Source organism: Vulpes lagopus, chromosome 23 (genome assembly GCF_018345385.1).
Source record: "Vulpes lagopus strain Blue_001 chromosome 23, ASM1834538v1, whole genome shotgun sequence".
NCBI lineage: Eukaryota > Metazoa > Chordata > Mammalia > Carnivora > Canidae > Vulpes > Vulpes lagopus.
In genome coordinates, this window is record NC_054846.1 from 52,219,909 (window position 1) to 52,240,671 (window position 20,763).

Here is a 20,763-nt window from a genome sequence, read left to right on the forward strand (position 1 = left end):
CTAAAGCACAAAGAAAATAACAATTTAAGCAGATCAATTGCCAGCAATGAAATTTAATAAGTAATCAAAAAACTCCCAAAAAACAAAAGTCCAGGATGAGATAGCTTCACAGGTGAATTCTACCAAATATTTAAAGAAGAGTTAACACCTGTTCTTCACAAACTATTCCAAAATATATGAGGAAGGAAAACTTACAAATTCATTCTAAGGGGCCAATATCTCTCTGGTACCAAAACCAGACAAATATACCACAAAAAAAGAGAACTACAGGCTAATATCTCTCATGAATATACATGCAAAAGGTCTCAACAAAACACTGGCAAACCTAATCCAACAACACATTAAAAAAATCATAAACCACAGTCAAATGGGATTTATTATCAGATGGGATGCAATATTGGCAAAACAATCAATGTGATGTACCATATCGGTAAGAGAAAGGGTAAAAACCATAAGATCATTTCAATAGATGCAGAAAAAGCATTCAACAAAATACCATATATCCATTCATGATAAAAAAAAAAGGAACCTCTGCAAAGTAGGTCTAGAGGAAACATACCTCAACATAATAAAGGCCATTTATGAAAAACCCATAGCCAGTATCATGCTCAATGGTGAAAAACAGAGCTTTTCTCTTAAGGTCAGGAACAAGACAAGGCTGTCCACTCTCATCACTTTTATTCAACATAATGCCAGAAGTCCTTGCTACTTGAGCACTGGGGTGGCTCAGTGGTTGAACATCTGCCTTTGGCTTGGGTTGTGATCCCAGAATCCTGGGATCGAATCTCTTATCAGGCTCCTCTTATGGAGTCTGCTTCTCCCTCTGCCTGTGTCTCTGCCTTTCTCTCTGTGTGTCTTTAATGAATAAATAAAATCTTAAAAGAAAATAAGTCCTTGCTACAGCATTAGACAACATAAAGAAATAAAAGGCATCTAAACTGGTAATGAAGAACTAAAACTTCCACTATTTGCAGATCACATGATATTCTATATAGAAAACCTGAAAGACTTCACCAAAAAACTACCAGAATTGATAAATGAATTCAGAAGAGTTGCAGGATTCAAAATCAATGGACAGAAATCTTTTGCATTTCCATACTAATAATGAAGCAGTAGAAAGTGAAATTAAGAAAACAACCTCATTTACAATTGCACCAAAAACAATAAAATACCCAGGAATAAATTTAACCAAAGAGGTGCTCTGTTTGTTTCAGTACTCTGAAAACTATAAAACATGGAGGAAAGAAATTCAAGATAACACAAAGAAATGGAAAGACATTACATGTTCATGTGTCAGAAGAAAAAAATATTATTAAAATGCCTATATTATCCAAAGCAATCTACATATATAATGCAATCCCTACCAAAATACCAGTAGCATTTTTCACAGAACCAGAACAAACCTAAAATTTCTATGGAACCAGAAAAAGACCTCAAATTGCCATAGCAATTTTGACAAAGAAAAACAAAGCTAGAGATATTACAATTCCAGATTTCAAGTTATATTACAAAGTGGTAGTAATGAAAACAGTATGGTACTGGCATAAAGACACATAGATCAATGGAACAGAAAAGAAAACCAAAAAAAATAAACCCACAATTACATGGTCAATTAATCTTTGACAAAGGAGGCAAGAATATGCAATGGGAAAAAGTCTCTTCAACAAATGGTGTTTGGAAAATTGGACAGTGACATGTAAAAGAAAGTTAGACCACTTTCTCAAACCATACACAAAAATAAACTAAACATAAATTAAATATCTAAATTTGCAATGTGAAACCATAAAAGTCCTAGAAGAGAGCACAGGCAATACTTTCTGACATTGGCTGTAGCAACATTTTTCTAGATGTTTTCTGAGGCATAGGGAGTGTATTATTTGAAGTTGATTAATGGTAGCTATTATTGGCACCATCCAAAGGCAAGAGGTAAGATTTGAATTTAGGTTTGACTATTTAACCACAAAGCCAATGCTTTTTTCCAGCACCAGGCTGTTGGATTTCAGCCCCTTTACCTGGGGTAAAAGTAAAGGGAGGCAGTGTGGCAGCATAGAAGAAAGCAATAAGCTTGCCAGTCAGTCCCATGTGGACTCCAGGCTCTGCTCTGCCCTTGCTTGCTGTATGATCTTGAGTGAGTCACATATCCTCCTCATGACAAACACAACAGGGCCAGGTTAAATTCAGATTTTTCCAGTCCAAAGCATAAGCTATTAATCACTACTATACTCTAATAGGAAAAATGATTAAGGTTAAAATAAGCAAATCTACATTCAAATACCAGCTCTGCCACGTTCTATCTTTCCTAAACTATTAGGGCAAGTTACTTCCACAACCTGAGCCTTGGTATACTCATCTGTAAAATTGGGAAAGTGACAGATACTCTTCCCAGGTTCCAAGAGAATCAAAGCACTTAGTATAAAGTCTGAAAGCTATTTATGGCAGAAAGATGCACATTAATCTTGAATTAAATTGAACTCAACTCTATACAAAAAGACTGGAATCATATAATATTTTAGGCCATAGCCTGAATATGAAGGGATTTTAGAAATCACCACCTTTGGGTCCATTAACCAGCAAATTCTCTTCACTTCTTACCTATTTTCTCATTTGTCTCGCCATCCCATGACTGGGATTGTAGCATAGATTCCTTCTCTCTTCCTTTTGTGCTTCCTTCAATTTGAGTTTTGATGTTAAAACAATTATAATAGCTATCATACTTAACCAGTATGGCCTATCATTTGATTGGGAACACTGACAGTGATATGGATGGTCCACCCTCCCTCCCAGTGCGGGAATCCTCTCCATTTTCTCCCTGACAGGTGACTCTCCTCTTTCTACTGAGGCAGGTCCAGAACTCACCACATGCAGAGAGCCTCCCGCTGCTGGATGGGTTCTATCGGTAGGACACACTGTATAAAACTAAAAGAAATTGTTAGAAATTGTTATCAAGCTCAAAGTTTTCAACTTGTATTTGAAGGCAATGTGGCACAATGAGGAAAGTGATAGGTAGACAAGTCATTCCCATGTGGGCTCCAGGCTTTGTTATGCACTCACTTGCTGTATGATTTGTGACAAGTCATATATCTTCTTGAAGATATTTGAAGATATTTCTATTTCCCCATCTGAAAGACTGTGGATAATAATCTCTATTTTATACAGAGTGGTGAGGGATATCAGTCTACCTGTTTTTTAAAATAAAATTTGATTCAGATAACTGATAAGTGAAGGAGACAAAAGCACATTTGCTCTGGTGGAAATAAGAGAAAACGGTCTGCATTTTAACTGAGTTTTCTCCTTGCCCTATGCAAGGACTCTACAGGCAGCACAGGGTGAAAATCATCTAGAATGAACAACCTTGCTGTGCTCTGTGTGAAGAAATGGTAGCACAGAGAGGTTAAATGAGCTACTAGAAGACCCAAAGATGGAATACAGACTTAGGTCCATGTTACTCCCACCCCACTGCCCTAAACCTAGTTCCACATTTCCTCAGGTTACATTATTCATTCTAGGATATGATTTTTTTTTTTTTTTTTAGTTTTTCCTTTTGTTACACATTTGAAAAGACTCTCCCCCCATGTTTTCCTCCCAACCCTCATTCAGTCTCTGGGAATCTTCAGATTCTTCTGCACTTGTTGACATTCTTCAAAATGCTCTTATATTTTGGGGGCTTTTTTGTGAGGAGCGGGTTAAGTAATATGGTTTGAACTTTTTGCTTTGAGATGATTATAGATTCTCATGGATTTTCGAAAATATTACAGAGAGTTCTTGTGTACACTTCATCTAGGCTTCAGCAAAGGTTGCATCTTGGGATGCCTGGGTGGCTCAGCGGTTGAGCGTCTGCCTTTGGGCTCAGGGCATGATCCCGTGGTCTCGAGATCAAGTCCCACATCGGGCTCCCTGCATGGGGCCTGCTTCTCCCTCTGCCTCTGTCTGTTTCTCTCTCTCTCATGAATAAATAAATAAAATCTTTTTAGAAAAAGGTTGAACCTTACATAATTATAGTAATGAATAACAATTTCAAAACCAGGACATTTACATCAGTATACCATGTGTGCATAGTTCTATGCCATTTTATTACATGTAATCACTATCACAATCAAGATATAAGAACTACATCATCACCACAATGATCTCTCAGATGCTATCCTTTATGATCACACCCACTCCACTCACCCTTACCATCCTATATTATACATACATAACTTATTACAGTCAATTGGTGTTGACATTTACCATTTTGAGATAAGTACAAAAACTACCTCTCTTTAAATCCTTTTACCTTTCCACATATGCTTATGTTAAATATTTCCTCCACATATTGAAAACTGCATCAATGTTGTAATCATTGCTTCAACATCACATGTAATTTTTTAAAGATTATTTATTTATTCATGAGCGACACAAAGAGGAAGAGAGAGGCACAGACACAGGCAGAGGGAGAAGCAGGCTCTCTGCAGGGAGCCCGATGTGGGACTCGATCCTGGGACTCCAGGATCACTTTCTGAACTGAAGGCAGACGCTCAACCGCTGAGCCACCCTGGCATTCCAACATCACATATAATTTAGAAAGCAGAGATAAAAGAGTTTACTGTATTTACCTGTATTTTTACTCTTTGTATTATTTCTTTCTTTTTGACATTTCAAAAGTCTTTATCATTTTTCTTCTGTTTTAAGAACTTCCTTTTCCCATTCTTTTAGGGGAGGTCTTCTGTTGACAAATACTCTTTTTCCTTTTGATGAAGTTTTTCCTTCATCAAAATGTTTTAATCCTTGAAAGATATTTTTGCTAGATATTGGATACTGAGTTTACAGTTCTTTTCTTTCAGTATTGAAGAACAGTGTGTCACTTTTATTTGGTCTCTATAGTTTCTGATGTGAAATCTGTTATGTTCAAATTTATTTTCCTCTATAGGTAAGGTGTTATTTTCTCTCACTGCTTTCAAGATTCTTTCCTTAGTTTGAGTGTAATGTTTCTTGGCATGGATTTCCCTCATTTTTTTCTGTTTTGGGTTCACTCACTCTCTTGAATCTCTGGGTTTATGTCTTTTGCCAAATTTGAGAAGATTTTAGCCATTTCAAACAATTTTTTCACCTCTCCTTCTGGAATTCTAATCACATGAATGTTAGATTTTTGGTTCCACAGGTCCCTGAGGTTCTGTTCATTCTTCTTTTTAGTCTATTTTTTTCTCTATTGTTAGATCTAGTAACTTCTATTGTTATATCCTCAGGTTCATTCATTCTTTTCTTTGCCCCCTGCCCTGTTACTGATCCCATCCTCAAGCAGTAAAAGTCCAGATTCCTCATGTGGTCTGACATCTTGGAGAAGAAGGAAGTATTCATTACTGACTAGTAGGAATGAAATTCCCAGTTCCCTACCTTTCTCTGACACCACCTGGTAGAGGGTTGGAGGAAAGATAGAAGTCTAGACTCACCAGTCCTCCCTTGGTGAGGGTGGAAACGGGCAGGTTTTTGTTTTGTTTTTTTGTTTTTTTGTTTTTTTTACCATGGTGTTTGGCTAGATTGGACAATTACTGTCTTAAAGTTTTCTGTCCTACTAGGCCAACCCCTCCCCTCCCCCACCTTTTTTTTTTTTTTTTTGTCATTTGTTTAACAAGGATAGGCTTTGGGAAGACATTTTTTTATCTGTGCCCATTGGCATTTCTATGCTTCTGGTTTCTCAAGCATCCATTCTAGCATATATGAAGCAAAAATCAAACCTAGGGAACTCACCACTATATCATTTCTCAGGTCTTAAGGAACAGCCAATCTTCCCTCTTCTCTCCACTTTTCAGGTTTTCTATGTTTGTTCCATAAGTAATGTATGTGGTTTTTAGTTCTACTTAGCGGGAGAAATAGGGAAGAGTGCATCTACTCCATCCTTTCCCAGAATGTCTGTAATGTCTTACCTTTTCTTTTTAATGCATTTATTTTTTTTTTGGAAACTCAGTTTTGACACTACAGTAATGCCAATATTCTTAAGACACAAGCTCAAATGAGAACAAGGAAAAAAAAAAAGAAAAGGACCATCTTTCATCTCCTAAACTAGTGGGTTTTTTTTTCAATGACAATTCTGAATGCTGTCCATATTGCAGTAAAACTAAGACACTGACCAAGAATCTTAGTGCAATATAAGTTGGTGCAATTTTAAATTGGTGCAATATATTTTGAGAGCATGCATAGCAGAAGCTTATAGTGATTAATCCTATAATCTCTTATAGGAATTGATTCTAAAAAATAATTTGACAAATTATCTATTTATCCAATATCATCTACTTTTGAAAAAATATATTAAAAAATTAAAAGCTCACCAATAGAGAGATGATGGAGTAAATATATAAAAGCAGTAAACAATTCTTCAACTAGGGTATAATGAACGCTAGGAGAAAACATGAGAACTTGCTTTGATACAACATTAAATGAAAAGAACAGAATATAAGAGGGTATTTGTATTTGTTGGTGTGTGAAAATGTGCTCATGGAAACAACTAAAAAAGAATATGTAAAATTAAAAACAGTTGTCAGGCTCAGCAGAATGATAATGAATTAATTCATTCATCTAATAAATATTTATTGAGTATGTTCTATATACCAAGCACAGTTTAAGGTGCTAAGGATACACAAATGAATACAAAAATGACGAAAATCCCTATTCCTGCGGCTTACTTTCTAATAGATAGAGAAACAAGTAATAAAATAAATAATATATTACAGTTTGCTGGATGGTAATAAGTGCTATACATAAAAATAAAGCAGGAAGATTAGGTATATGGGGGGCCAAGGGATATGATTTAATTTTAAATGTATGACTTTTTACTTTTAAATATTAATCCATGAATTTATAAGTTTTCAAACAAAATATTATTTTTGTAACAGTTTCTTTTTTCACAAGATCAATCATCATTACATTAAGAATAATATAGAGCCATTGCTATTTGTACATAACTATCACTACACTAAATTCAAAAGGGTATTTATTATAACTGCTTGTTTACTTGTTATACTTGTATCTTAGCCAAACTTTTGAAAGAACCATCTATATTTATAGTCTCCATTTCTTTACATTTTCTTCATCCCCAAACTCACTCATTATCTTATATACCTGGCTTGAACTCCTGCCATGCCACTAAAATGGCACTCAACAAAGTCCCTGATGACCTCTACATCACTTCAAGTGTTGAGCATTTTAATACTTTAATTATCAAGTAGCAGGTGGCAGTATTAGTCACTCCCTCTTTTTTAGAAAAGCCCTCTCTTCTTGGTTACATGATGCCATACTATCTTGGTTTTCTTGTAACGCTCTGTCCAATTCCTCTCATTCTCTTTTGTGAGATTCTCATCATCTACCCAACTTTTAAACTGAGGAATTTCTCAGAGCTCTGTCCTAATCCTCTCTCTCCAATTCATACAACCTCCCTGAGAGACTACATCTGCCCTCACTATTCTGGTGATAACTCTTGAATCCGTACCTCCAAATACCTCTCTTCAGTCACACCTCACTGCCTACTTGACATCTCCACTTGGATATCTCTCAGGCACATCTAGCTGTATGTTTCCAAGGCCAAGTTCATCATCTCCTCTTTCCAACCAACTCTGCCAAAACTCTTTTCTCTTATATTAAAACCCTTGTCTTCAGTAAATGGCACCACCATCCCTTCTGTTGTGTATGTATGCCAGACAACCTTGGGGTCATCTGGAACTCCTACCTCTCTTTTACCCTCCACATCTACTCAATTAAAGGTTAAATCGATTCAATCTTCTGTTAACCCTCGAATCTATCCACTTGTTTTCATCATTACTGTTACCAATCTAACTCATCATCAGCTGTAGCCTAAGGTATTGCAAAAAACTTCTAAACAACTGTCCTCCTTCTAAGATATTTTCTATTAAGCATTAAGACTGATCTTTCTAAACTGCCATTCTGATCATGTCCTGCTTGATTTCTTCACAGTGCCTTTAGAATCAAATCCAGCTCTTTACCTTGGCTTACAAAGCTCTCTTCAATCTTACTTCTACCTACCTCTCTAGCCACTTTCTCTTTAGAATTTCATGTTCCAATCATATTGGCCTTTGCTCATCAAAAAATGTAATGTTCTTTCTCATCTCTAAGTCTTCAAACACATTTTATTACTTCACACATATCCCTACTTACTACGATTTCACATATTCATCTTTAAGTTCTCAGCATAAGTAACACACCTAGGGAAGGTCTCTTATCCTTGGAGCAGGTTAAATCCTAAATGCTGAATAGTTTCCACAGCATGTTGAATTCTCCCTGTTGTCACAGTTATCACACTTTACTATAGTTACACTTTTAATATCTAGCCCAGAAGACCATGAACTCTATAAGAACAGTAATCACACCTCTCTCTACTATGTTGTTCTGATATATTTCCTGGTCTACTACAACTACTTGTAAGGATTTATTGACAGGGAGAAGGAGGGAGGGAAGAAGGAAGTAAGGATGAAGGGAAGGCAGGAAAGGAGGGAGAAAGAGAAGGCATAATGTTTACCCAGTCAGTCTTGAGTGAGTCAGGGAAAAGTGAAAGAAATGGTTAGGGAATTTACTGAATTAATAAGCTATTTGAATCTTTTTAAAGTCATCCATTTCACATGTGTTTCTTAAAAACCGTAAAAAAGCTATTTTGAATTTTACAGTAAGGAAACTGGGGCTTATAAAGGAAATATCATAGCTCATCATGTTATATCTTCCATTTAGAATCCATTTCCTTAATTTTGTTCATGTCTCATTTCCTTGAGATCTAGCTGAGGTACCAAGTACACCCCAAGATTCTCCTTTACTCTCCACAGCCCTGATCATATATAATTTTATTTCTCTTCTCTAATCTCAGAGCACACTTTATTAATTCCATAGTGGTTTTTAGCACAATGTTCCTTATATTGTACTTATTTCTGTTTGTGTTTCATTTCAACTTGTAGAAAATAAAATTTAAAAAATCCAGATCAGATTATTCATATTATCAGATTCATATTATCACCCCAAGACCTAGCATAAAGTTAGATGCTCAAAAGAATTGTATTAAAAAGAAGCCAGTTCTGAGATTTAGTCTAATATCCTCAATCTACTATAATGGACAAGTAATTAGAAAAGTTACTTCAGACCTACCAAACACCAAACAGCAGCACACAACTTCCTGCATATCTGTGTCCCCATCTCCCACATTCCTCATGCATAGAATATGGGAGGGAGTCCTGAGGTCTGGTTAATGCCACCACTTACTGCTTGCATAAATATTCTAGGCTTAGTTTAAATAAGAATATAGATTTTGGCTGCCTTATAATGCCAGTTCCCTGCACTGCCTATCACAAAGCAATTTTATTTAGCCTTGGACAATATTTAAAAATATTAATGAATTGTGGTTGCAAAAACTTGGGCCTTAACAACCAATACTTCTTAAGAAGTCTAACATGAAAACAAAATTAGAGTGAACTAAAACAGGCAGAAAGCTTCTGAATATTCCAACTTCTCCATTTTGCTGCTAGGTATTCTAACTTTTTCTCCTCAAGGCAGAATAATCTTGAGTAGTCAAAAGCACAATGGCTTTTTTTTTTTTTAAAGATTTTATTTATTCATGAGAGAGACACACACACACACACAGAGAGAAGCAGAGACACAGGCAGTGAGAGAAGCAGGCTCCATGCAGGGAGCCCAACATGGGACTCGATCCTGGGTCTCCAGGATCACACCCTGGGCCTAAGGCAGGCGCTGAACCCCCAGCCACCCAGGGATCCCCATGCACAATGGCTTTTTAATTGCTTCTTTTGCTCATCTGCTTTCTACACCTAGTTTGATTATTAAACCTATGCTAAGGCCTGTAGGCATCTTTACTTAGCATCAGTACGGTCCCCTATAACAGAAGTAAAAAAAGAATGTTTTATTTCACCTTGAAGGGGTGAAAGTGTCTTTTTCTAATCTGGTACATATTTCATAGGAAATTTAGAATTTTTAATATTTGTCATGAAGTAAGACTTCTTCCAAGGCCTGTTTGGGATATTAAAGGAAGTGAATCCCCTAGATAAGAAATGGATCAGAAATTTCTTTTGTTTGTTTGCCTTGATATTGGGGAAACCAAAATTAGGAAAACACTAAAGGAGATAGTCTAATACTGGGATCTATAATGTGTTTGTCAGTCTTGAGTAAGACTGTTGTCTAGAATCCTAGAATCCTAAATTGTGATGGACCCTTCTGGGCCAATAAAATCTAATAATCTGAGAGCCAAACAGTCATATATTTTTTTTGTTGCCCTAAGAGCATTTAGAATAATGACTATTGGAAGACAGGTTCTGATACAGGTAATTGATACAGAAATGGAAGAAAATCCTAAGCAGAAAACACCAAAAGGGCAGAAAGAATCTTCAGGACAAACCAGTAGCAAGAAGCATAACAATTATGGCATGTACAGATCAGTTAATAAAATTCCAAAAAGAAAATTGTCTTTGAGAACAGATCTTTTCTGTCATATACATACTGTATCTCCAATATCTAGAATAGTATGTGGCACATTAAGGTGATCAATAAAATCTTATAAGTAAACAATATCTTAGTCTGCCTTTAAGAAAGGGGACTATGAAGGAATGTGAGTAGCTCTGCATCCAAAATCCGGGGTCAGCAAAGTCAAAAAGGATGAGATGAGACATACCAACAACCTGATTTGCTCTGGCACCTCGTGTCTTATCAGCCTGATGAACTACAATAAACTGAATTCTGAGCATTTAAGCTCTTTCAGACCATTAGAGAAGCCCAATGACTGGATAATGGCCATGCTGAGAGCCTGCCAACATTGGATAAAAGCACTAACTTCATCCTCAGGTATTATAATATAAATGTAGGGACTCATTAATATTTCAAAATCTTGTCAAGAGCCCTGACAGGCCCCAAATGATAATCCATAAGAAACAAAACAAAACAAAATGAACTGATTAAGGCTTAAGATTTTAAAAGCATAAAAAAGAAGACTCCAGCATTAAACAACTGGGAAAAAGGGATGGTGATTATGGTTGCTGTGTAAGATCCCAACGTAGAGACTCATAAAAGAAGTGCAATGCTATTTTGAGGGCCCTCATTATCAGATCAACAGTGATGTCCTTTTGTTGGCAAGGTTTGAAGTACACATCTACACATACACCTATTAACAGAGAGATGTACTATATTTTTATCCACTGGGCTGAATTCAGAAACTCAAAACAAAGGCCTACCTCTTACCCAGATCCCATTGTCAAAAGGAGATCCAGGAATAGCAGTATAGTTGACTTGATGCAGCAAAGCAAAAAAATAAAACATAAAAAAATAGGCCCAGGAAGATATTTTTATTGTGTAATAAACAATTTTTATTATCATTGAATGCCTACACTTTTACAAACCTGAGCTTCTCAGCCCAGCATTTATAGAAAATTGCCAAGAATCGTTTGTAGATAAAAGCACAATTCAATATTTATGAATTGCTAGTTTTCTATAAATATAGACATTTGGAGATGATCTTTTCACTAGTCATTAAAATTTGAACAGGGATCAAAGCTAGAATAATATTAACAATTCCTCACATTTGTATAGTGTTTTACATAATGCTATTAATAATAGATGACATTTATTGAGCACTTAGCAAGTGCCAGGCACTTTACATGTGAATTCTCATAACAAATTCAGTTCAGTTCAACAAGCATTCAATTAATACCTACTGTGTGATAGATGAATAACACCGGTTTCTGTCTTTAAAAACTCTCATTTTGGTGCAATTAATGTTTGTTGAAAGAATAAATAAATGGTTGGATGAAAAATTAAGTGGTTTGGATGGTAGTATGGGGTAATATAAATAACACCGGCTCCTCCTCTAAGTATCTATGGTATTGAGAAAGTACTTACCCTCTCCTAGCCTCAATTTTTTCATCTGTAATATAGGAAAATTTAAGTTCTCTCTTGTAAAACTGTTGTGATAATAATAACAGCAAATGTAAAATATATAAAAATAGGCTCTCAGTTAAGTGAGAGCAGTTATTATCATCATCACCACCATAATGCTATTTTAAGCAAGCCTATCAAACTCTCCTCACCCTGGCTACAGCAATGGGCAAATATAACTTTAACATCCACAAATCACATAAGATACCATGATAAAAAGGCCAACAGGACAGGAAGTTTACCAAGTAACAGACTGCACCTGACCTCTTAATGGAATGCTGGTTATTCCATATGTGGAACCATGTTCCCTATTTCAAAATTCTCACAGAGCCCTAAACCTAGATCCCGGATGATGGCCATCCAAAAACTCATCTTACTCCTCTCAGTGCCAGAAAGGCTCAGCCCTAGCCACCCAGCACATAAACTCTGAGACCTGGGTCAAATTCTCCAACCAGAAGTAGGTCCCTTTCCGGTCACTTACCATTTGGGTCTGCTGGTAGATTTCACCATAGGGGCCATCCCATCTCTATAAAGACTCTTGGTTTTACTGAAGTTAACAATGTTGAAAATGACTCTCTGAAAAAAAGGGAAAAGTTTATCAGAAGATTATGCTATGGAAGTTGTCACTTCCTGCTAATTAGGAATGGAAATGATAAGCAGGGTTAGAGGAAGCCATATGGACTAGTTGCCAAAAGTAAAGTGATAATAAATGGTGCCTGAAGAAATTCAATGTATTTGTGGCAGTTTAGTATAGTAGTCAAGAGCACAGACTCTGGAACCTGGAAGTCTGAGTTTTAATCCCACCCTACACTCTCAAGCTGTGTGACCTTGCCAAGCTACTAAACCTTACTATGTCTTAGTTTCCTCATTTAAAAAATGAGGATAATAACAGTACTTAGGATTACTGATGATAATTAAGTTAATATATGTACAGTGTTTGGAACCATGTTTTGTACATAGTTAATGCTACATAAGTTTTAGCTATTTTTATTAACTGTGCCCTTTCTCCAGGTTGACCTACAATTTACATGTAAATGAATAACAGTATTATCAGAGTAACAATATTGCATTTAAAGTTCAAAAAAGATAATAACTGAATGCTTGTTGAAGTTAAAAAAATTCTGCAACTATTCAGCATCCCATATAACCTGGAGGATATATGCTCTCTTCTGCACCTTCTTTTGTTATCCTCTGCTGAGGGTGAGAGATACTGAGCTCAACCCTAATCTCAGCATAAATTTATAGAAGCATAGGTACATAGATAAGTCCCTTCCCCTTTCTGGGCCTCACCTTTAAAATGGGGGAGTGGAGTGGTCTACATGACTAAAATATTTCCAGAAGGATGGTATAATTAAAAGAGATCACCCTTTGTTTTAGTAAGCAATTTTATTTTAAGTGGAGAAGAGAGATGGGGCAAGAGAAGAGAACTGGGGTTAAAATACATGTAATGACCATTGAAATAGTCCAAAAGAGAGAGGATATGGTCTAGAACAAAGGTAGCAAAAATAGAGAAAAAGTGAAAACTTCCAAAAGGTTGCCATAGGTTAGTTTTTCTCTCCATAGGCAATGAAAGAAAGGGAAGCATCAAAATTCACATATTATTTCGTTGAGCAAATATTTATCATCTGATATATTATAAAATATCAAGTGCTAGGAATTTTATACATTTTTGTTAATTTTAAATATTCCCTTTAACTATACAAAATATTAACATCTCTATTTTACAGGTATGGAAACTGAGCTCAGAGAGATAAATTAACTTGTCCAAAGTCATGCAATCAATATATGGAAAGTGGATTTTTAAATCCAAAGAATAAAAAAAGATAAGTAAAATGTCCATGATCTCTACCCTTGAGTTACTCACTAAGGTTCCAAAATTCCATAACTCTAACCAAGCCTGTTTTGTAAAGTAAGGGCAAAAATAAATACAACGGTAATTTTTTAAGCCTTTAAAATTTTGTTTTCTTAAAAAAGAAAACCAAAACTATTTTCTCTGGACTCATATTTGGGACTACTATAAAATGCTTTGTTCTATGAAATAAGCTCTTAGGAATAACATGTTTTCCTTTCTCCTCAGAGACCCAGCTACTGACCCCATCACCTGGCATTTAAGTTGCAGACCTCTTTTCTGTCATTAAATTAAGTCATCAAGAATGTCCAAGACTGTTCAAATATTAATAACCTGGACCTGCCTGTTGTCAGTTCAATTACTTTTCCCATGGTCTTGGCTACTGTCTGATTTAAGAAAAATCAATATCAAGGGGACAAATGGCCTTTGAACCTCATGGGGCTTAATCCCCCTTTTCTCTTCTGAGATTTTCCAGGTATCAGATCCATTTCCAGTGAACCTGGAAGCCATATTGCACTTTCGGGAGCTAGATTAGCGCTAAATGTAAGGGAAAATCTAATACAGAAATAATGTTCATATATGAAGCTCGAATAAAGAAATGAGAAAGTGAAGTGTCTATTGATCATTAGTATCCTCTACCTAGGAAAATTTCCCAGGTCATTGAAATATACTATATTATTTAGCTACTTCATCCATAAACAAAAGTTGTCTATGTTAGCTCAATTTTAGGCATGAAGGAATTGAAGCTAATAAAAGACCATAAAGACTAAACTTTCTTTATGACACTCCATACAAAAACAATACCATCTCTTACCATTCTCCACCTAACATTCTTTTAACGTTTTCCAGCTTACTTAGCAAGGCAACATGTGGCTGTGAGAATCAAAGGTATCTGGAAGTAGGCGGTGCAGGAAATCATGGCTCTCTGTATTTTACACTTAAGTATCTATTATTTACCTCAAATGCATCACAAGAAACAGCATCCATAAGGTAATGGTAACAACAATTATAATAATAGCTAATAACTCCTGAGTACTCTCTATGTACCAAATTCTGAGTTAAGTACTTGTTCACATTATTTCAGTGTTTTATGTATTAGAATCACTTGATAGCTTTTAAAAACAGCTGATGCTTAGGCCTCAACTCCAATCACACACTCTGATATCTGATGTATTATCTCATTTATTTTGAGGATAATGAACTTTCTTTTTTTTTTTTTTTTTATGATAGTCACACACAGAGAGAGAGAGAGAGAGAGAGAGAGGCAGAGACACAGGCAGAGGGAGAACCAGGCTCCATGCACCGGGAGCCCGATGTGGGACTTGATCCCAGATCTCCAAGATTGTGCCCTGGGCCAAAGGCAGGCGCCAAACCGCTGCGCCACCCAGGGATCCCTGATAATGAACTTTCTGACACAGAGACTATTATTTATCTATTACTTATTATTTATTTATTTATGTATATATGAGGAAAGTAATACTGAGATTAAGTAAATTAGAATCATATAATTAATAAGTAGAAGAGCTAGAATTTGAACCAAGTCCACTGACTCAAAAGTAATAAGATCATGGACATCACAGGCAGATACAACTGTACCGAAACCCAGTTCCCCACTAATTCTGTGAGCTTGGGCAAGATAATTTTTATATTGATTATTTATATCTGAAATTGGGATGATGACAGCATTCTAACAAAGTTTTATAAGAGTCTTTGAGATTATATAAGTAAATCACCCAGCATGTTGGTGTAGGTACTGAGTACCTACCACATAAGAGATACTCAATATTTATCAATCCTTCCCCCTTATCTTCCATAAAATAGGATCTTTTAGTTCATTAGTTCCTTCCTTTCTTCCTTTTGTTTCTTTTTCTTTCTTCTTTAGATTTAAATTTTTAATCAAGACTTCTTGCTTTAGCAATATGGTGGTACTCTAAATCAGAGCTTTGTAAATTAGTGGCCTCTAGCACACTGGTAGCCTGAGGGTGGATTATAGCTTTCAAGCTGCCATATGTGAAGCCTGGAGCTCTGTCCATTCTGTCCAAGTGGTTCATGGTGCTATGGAGGAGTGCAACCTTCATTCTTGGTGTAAGCCATGGAGGATCCAGGATGGCTGGGTATAGAATGAATAGTCTGTATGCTGTATAGGCAGTGGACTTGATTCTCTGGCTTTGCATATATTTGATACTTTTGTCTAATCATGAGTAAGTTTCCCATTAAGGTTGTCCAAGCTACTCCCAGGGACTATTCCAAATAAGCCTGTGTATTTTGCAAATTAGAGGGTCATCGCAATTCTAAAATATTTCATTATCTAAAAATATTTTATTAAAAGTTTGAATAGATTTGAAAGTCATTTGATTTTCACATGAAATTTCAACATTGCAATTATGAGTGAAAGGAAAGGGAGAGCTGTTCAATGACTTAAATATAATTTCATACAGTTTAAATATTTGAACAGTTTTAAATTTTTTATCACTATTGTATGAACAGTTTCTCATTGATGGTGACTATTAAGATTTTTGAAGAGGTTGTCACTGAAGTCTTGATTAGGGATTGCACGTATCCAGGGGTGCAGAAATAAAATCTCATATAAAAGTGGTATGTTCCCAGATACAAACTGAAGAGTTTCAATTAAAAATTTGAAGATTTAGGGATTCCTGGGTGGCACAGCGGTTTAGCGCCTGCCTTTGGCCCAGGGCACGATCCTGGAAACCCGGGATCGAATCCCACGTCGGGTTCCTGGTGCATGCAGCCTGCTTCTCCCTCTGCCTATGTCTCTGCCTCTCTCTCTCTGTGTGACTATCATAAATAAAATAAAATAAAATAAAATAAAATAAAATAAAATAAAATAAAATTGAAGATTTAAAAAAATTGAAGATTTAAAAAAATAAATTTAACATTTGATTTCCTCTTTATAATATATGTTTTATTTTAGATTATATGTTAATTTCTTGGCTAAACTTTGTATGGTTATCTAAGAAATGTTCCCCAGTTACCCTAACATTCTATTCAATATCATCTTTTCTGTATGAATTAGTATTATTTTCTCTGTGTAGGTAGGCATGAAAAAAGTTGGAGATTTCTGCCACAGATAATCTTTTGCAAATCCTAGAAACCAGAGGAACATTTGGGAACATTACTTACATAAAGAGCTCCTAGTAAATAGAAATCCACAGATGCCAGAAAATTAAAGGGGCACAGAAAGCAGGTTGTTGGTTTTGCTATCTAGGTACTTAGATTTTAATAATCCATTGAAGGATAGCAAATGAGCCCTTAAATCTTCATGAGCCAGAATGTTTAGAATGAGATGCCTCCACAAATCTAGTACTCTCAAAATGATATAGTATTCATAGAATTATGGTCTAAAAGGAAATCATTCATAAGCAGTGGGAAATGACAAAAAGGCATGCCTAACTATTTTTGGGTTTGGGGTAGAAAGAATAATTTTTAAAAATGGGCCAGAACATTTTTGGTTTTGGTTTGAATTTAACCCAGGTCAAGTATTTAAAATAAATTTAGTTACAGGCAGATATCCCTGGAGCACCTAGTAAAAACAATGAAAAGTTGTTTAGAATACACACAGTTGCAGCCCAAGAACATAGAATTTCCATAAACAAAGTCCTATGGGAGTTAAGCTTTTGCACAAATTTATAAAACATATAAGGAAATAATCCACACTAAAAGTGAAAATCAACCAAAAACTGAATAACTTTAGTTATTTAGGCCACAAAGAATTTCTACTCATAAAACTATCTGGTCAACTATAAAGGAAGTATTTTTGAAATGACTAAAAAATTAAAATAACATTTCAAACAAATGAAAACAGAGGAAAACACAAGAACAAATTAAAGACCAGAGAAATTCTCTAAAACAACAAACAGAACTTCTAGAAATACATGTTTCACACTAACTGATCTTAAAATTCAGTAGACAGATTAAAATGTAGAATAGATAACATTTCCAAAACTCAACATAGTGAAGTAACAAAATAGAAATATGGCAAAAGGGGTAGCCCAGGTGGCTCAGCGGTTTAGTGCTGCCTTCGGTCCAGGGCATGATTCTGGACACCCGGGATCAAGTCCTGCATCAGGCTCCCTGCATGGAGCCTGCTTCTCCCTCTGCCTGTGTTTCTCTCTCTCTCTCTCTCTCTCTCTCTCTATGAATAAATAAATGAAATCTTTAAAAAATTATATGTGAAAAGGATACAGAGAAAAAAATTAAAATCTACATTAGATATGAGTTCTAGAAAGAGATAAACTGGGAGAGGCAAAAATCTCCAAAGAAAATGCTATTCAGGTTCAAGAATCACAAGTCCATCCAAAGCAGGATTTTAAAAAATAATCTAGATATAGACACATACAGTGAAAATTCATAATATACAAATAAAGGGCATGCTTTCAAAGCAAATCAGAGAAAACGTAAATTACCCACAAGACACAGAAATTAGACTTAAGCAGACTTAACACCAGCAACATGAGAGACCTAAAAATAATGTACTTACTATCACCCATAGAATAGAGTAAAATAAATTTTTAGACAAATAAAGCCTAAGAAGTATAGCAGTTTCAGACCCCGTGAAGGAGCTACTTACTAAAGGATGAACTTCAAAGAAAGAAAGTGAACATAAGAGTGGCAAGAAGCAACAGTGAGCAGAGTAACAAGTAGATCTAAATAAGCGTTGACTGCATAGAACTATTATTATGAACTAATAAATTTGAGAAGTGCTAATAAGCTTGCACCAAAACACTGATCAACAACAACAGATATGTTTGAAACTGGGGTGAAGTGGAGAGAGTCAAAATGAGAGTTAAAATATGATAAGGTCTTCACATGGTTCCAAAGGAGGACAGGGATGCTAAATCATCATGTGGCAGTTTAAGAGTAATCAGTATAATTATAGAAACATGGGGCAACTGGGTGGCTCAGATGGTTAAGGGTCTGCCTTTGGCTGAGGTCATGATCCCATGGTCCTAGGATTGAGCCTCCCATTGGGCCCCTGCTCAGCAGGGAGCCTGCTTCTCCCTCTTCCTCTGTCTGCCACTCCCCTTCCTATACTCCCCCTTCCCCCCTCCTCTTTCTGTCAAATAAATAAATAAAATACTTTTTAATAAAGAGAAACAAGAGTTATAAATTCTGAATGAGTGGGCACTTGGGTGGCTTAGTGGTTGAGTGTCTGCCTTCGGCTCAGGTCATGATCCTGGAGTCCTGGGATTGAGTGCTGCATTGGGCTCCCGCGGAGAGCCTGCTTCTCCCTTTGCCTGTGTCTCTAACTCTCTCTGTGTGTCTCTTGTGAATAAATAAATAAAATCTTAAAAAAATAAATAAATTCTGAATGAGTAAAAGGAAAAAGAGAATAAAGAAAACATGACAAATATAATAGAAGTTTCAACAGGATGGGAGGATAAAAAGCCAAGAAAAAAACATTGTATATGGAAAACTCAAAATAAAATAGTAAAAATAATTCCAAATATCAGTAATCACAAAAATTGGAAGTTGATTACATGTTTAAAAATTTTCTCAAACTGATTAGGAAAAAAAGTCCACATTTACTATCTTTCCCAGGTAATGACTAAAATGTAACATCTAAATGTAAATATATTTATATAGTACTGTAAAGATAATTAAAATGTAAAAGAATGTTTTTAAGGTTCAATAATATTCCATTGTGTGTATATATCACATTTTATTTATCTAATAATTCAATGAGGGACATTTACATTGCTTCCACCTCTTTGCTATTATGAATAATACTACTATGAACAAGGATGTTTACTTTTAATGCTAGCTGTATTCAATAGGTCACAAAATTCCTGAAAATTTGACAATCAGCCATTGAGAGCCAGTACCAACTGACTTCAGCATACCACAACCTGGAATCAATAAATGAGGATGCACATAAATCTTCCCTTGAGGATTCTAAAACTGGGAAACTTTGGGATGATTTAAAGCATGCTTGGAAGCTAAGATGGTGGCACAGTAGGAGGATCCTAGGCTTGCCTCATCCCTTAAACAACTTGGTAACTATCAAAGCATTCTGAATACTCAGGAAATAGACCTAATGAAAGAACAAACTGTACAACTACAGAGAGAGAAGAGGCCACTTCAAGGAAGGTAGGAAGTACAGAGGCCTGGTGTAAGGAAGAAATAGATCACGGGTACTATGGTGAAGACAGAGCCCCACTCAGTTGCAGAGAAAGGCCAGGGAGAGTGAAGTGAACAGGGGTAAGCACAAGGAGAAAACAAATGGTGTTGAGAAAACTGGACAGCAACATGAAAAAGAATGAAACTGGACCACTTTCTTACACCATACACAAAAATAAATTCAAAATATATGAAAGACCAATTGTGAGACAGGAAATCATCAAAATCCTAAAGGAGAACACAGGCAGTAACTTCAGCCAGAGAAACTTCTTACTAGATATGTCTCCTGAGGCAAAAAAAACAAAAGCAAAAATGAACTGTTGGGATTTCATCAAGATAAAAAGCTTCTGCACAGCAAAGGAAACAGCAAAATTAAAAGGCAAACTTCAGAAAAAGAGAAGATATTTGCAATTGATATATATGATAAAGGGGTTACTATCCAAAATCTGTAAAGAACTTAACTCAACATCCAAAAAAAAAAAAACCACAAATAATCCAGCTAATAAATGGGCAGAGATGTGAATAGACATTTTTTCCAAAGAAGACGTACAGATGCCTAACAGACATGTGAAAACATGCTCAACATCCCTCATCATCAGGGAAATAGAATATCAAAACTACAGTGAGATATCACCTCATACCAGTCATAATGGCTAAAATTAACAACACAGGAAACAACAGATCTTGGTGAGGATGAGGAGAAAGGGGAACCTTTCTACACTGTTGGTGGGAATGCAAACTGGTACAGCCACTATGGAAAACAGTATGCTGGTTCCTCAAAAAGTTAAAAAATAGAAATACCCTAAGATCCAGCAATTGCACTAGTAGAGAGAGAGAGAGAGAGAGAGAAACCATAAGAAACTTAA

The 20,763-nt window shown here is 35.8% G+C and overlaps 1 protein-coding gene across 2 annotated transcripts in view; it reads right to left on the bottom strand.

Annotated features, from left to right (window-relative positions):
• AGBL4 (AGBL carboxypeptidase 4) overlaps positions 1-20,763 on the bottom strand; it is a 1,348,432-nt gene that overhangs the window by 656,635 nt on the left and 671,034 nt on the right. For both annotated transcript variants that reach the window (XM_041739178.1, XM_041739177.1), the window contains exon 4: positions 12,392-12,486. In XM_041739178.1, the coding sequence (XP_041595112.1) occupies positions 12,392-12,486 (95 nt within the window). The remainder of the gene's footprint in view (positions 1-12,391; positions 12,487-20,763) is intronic.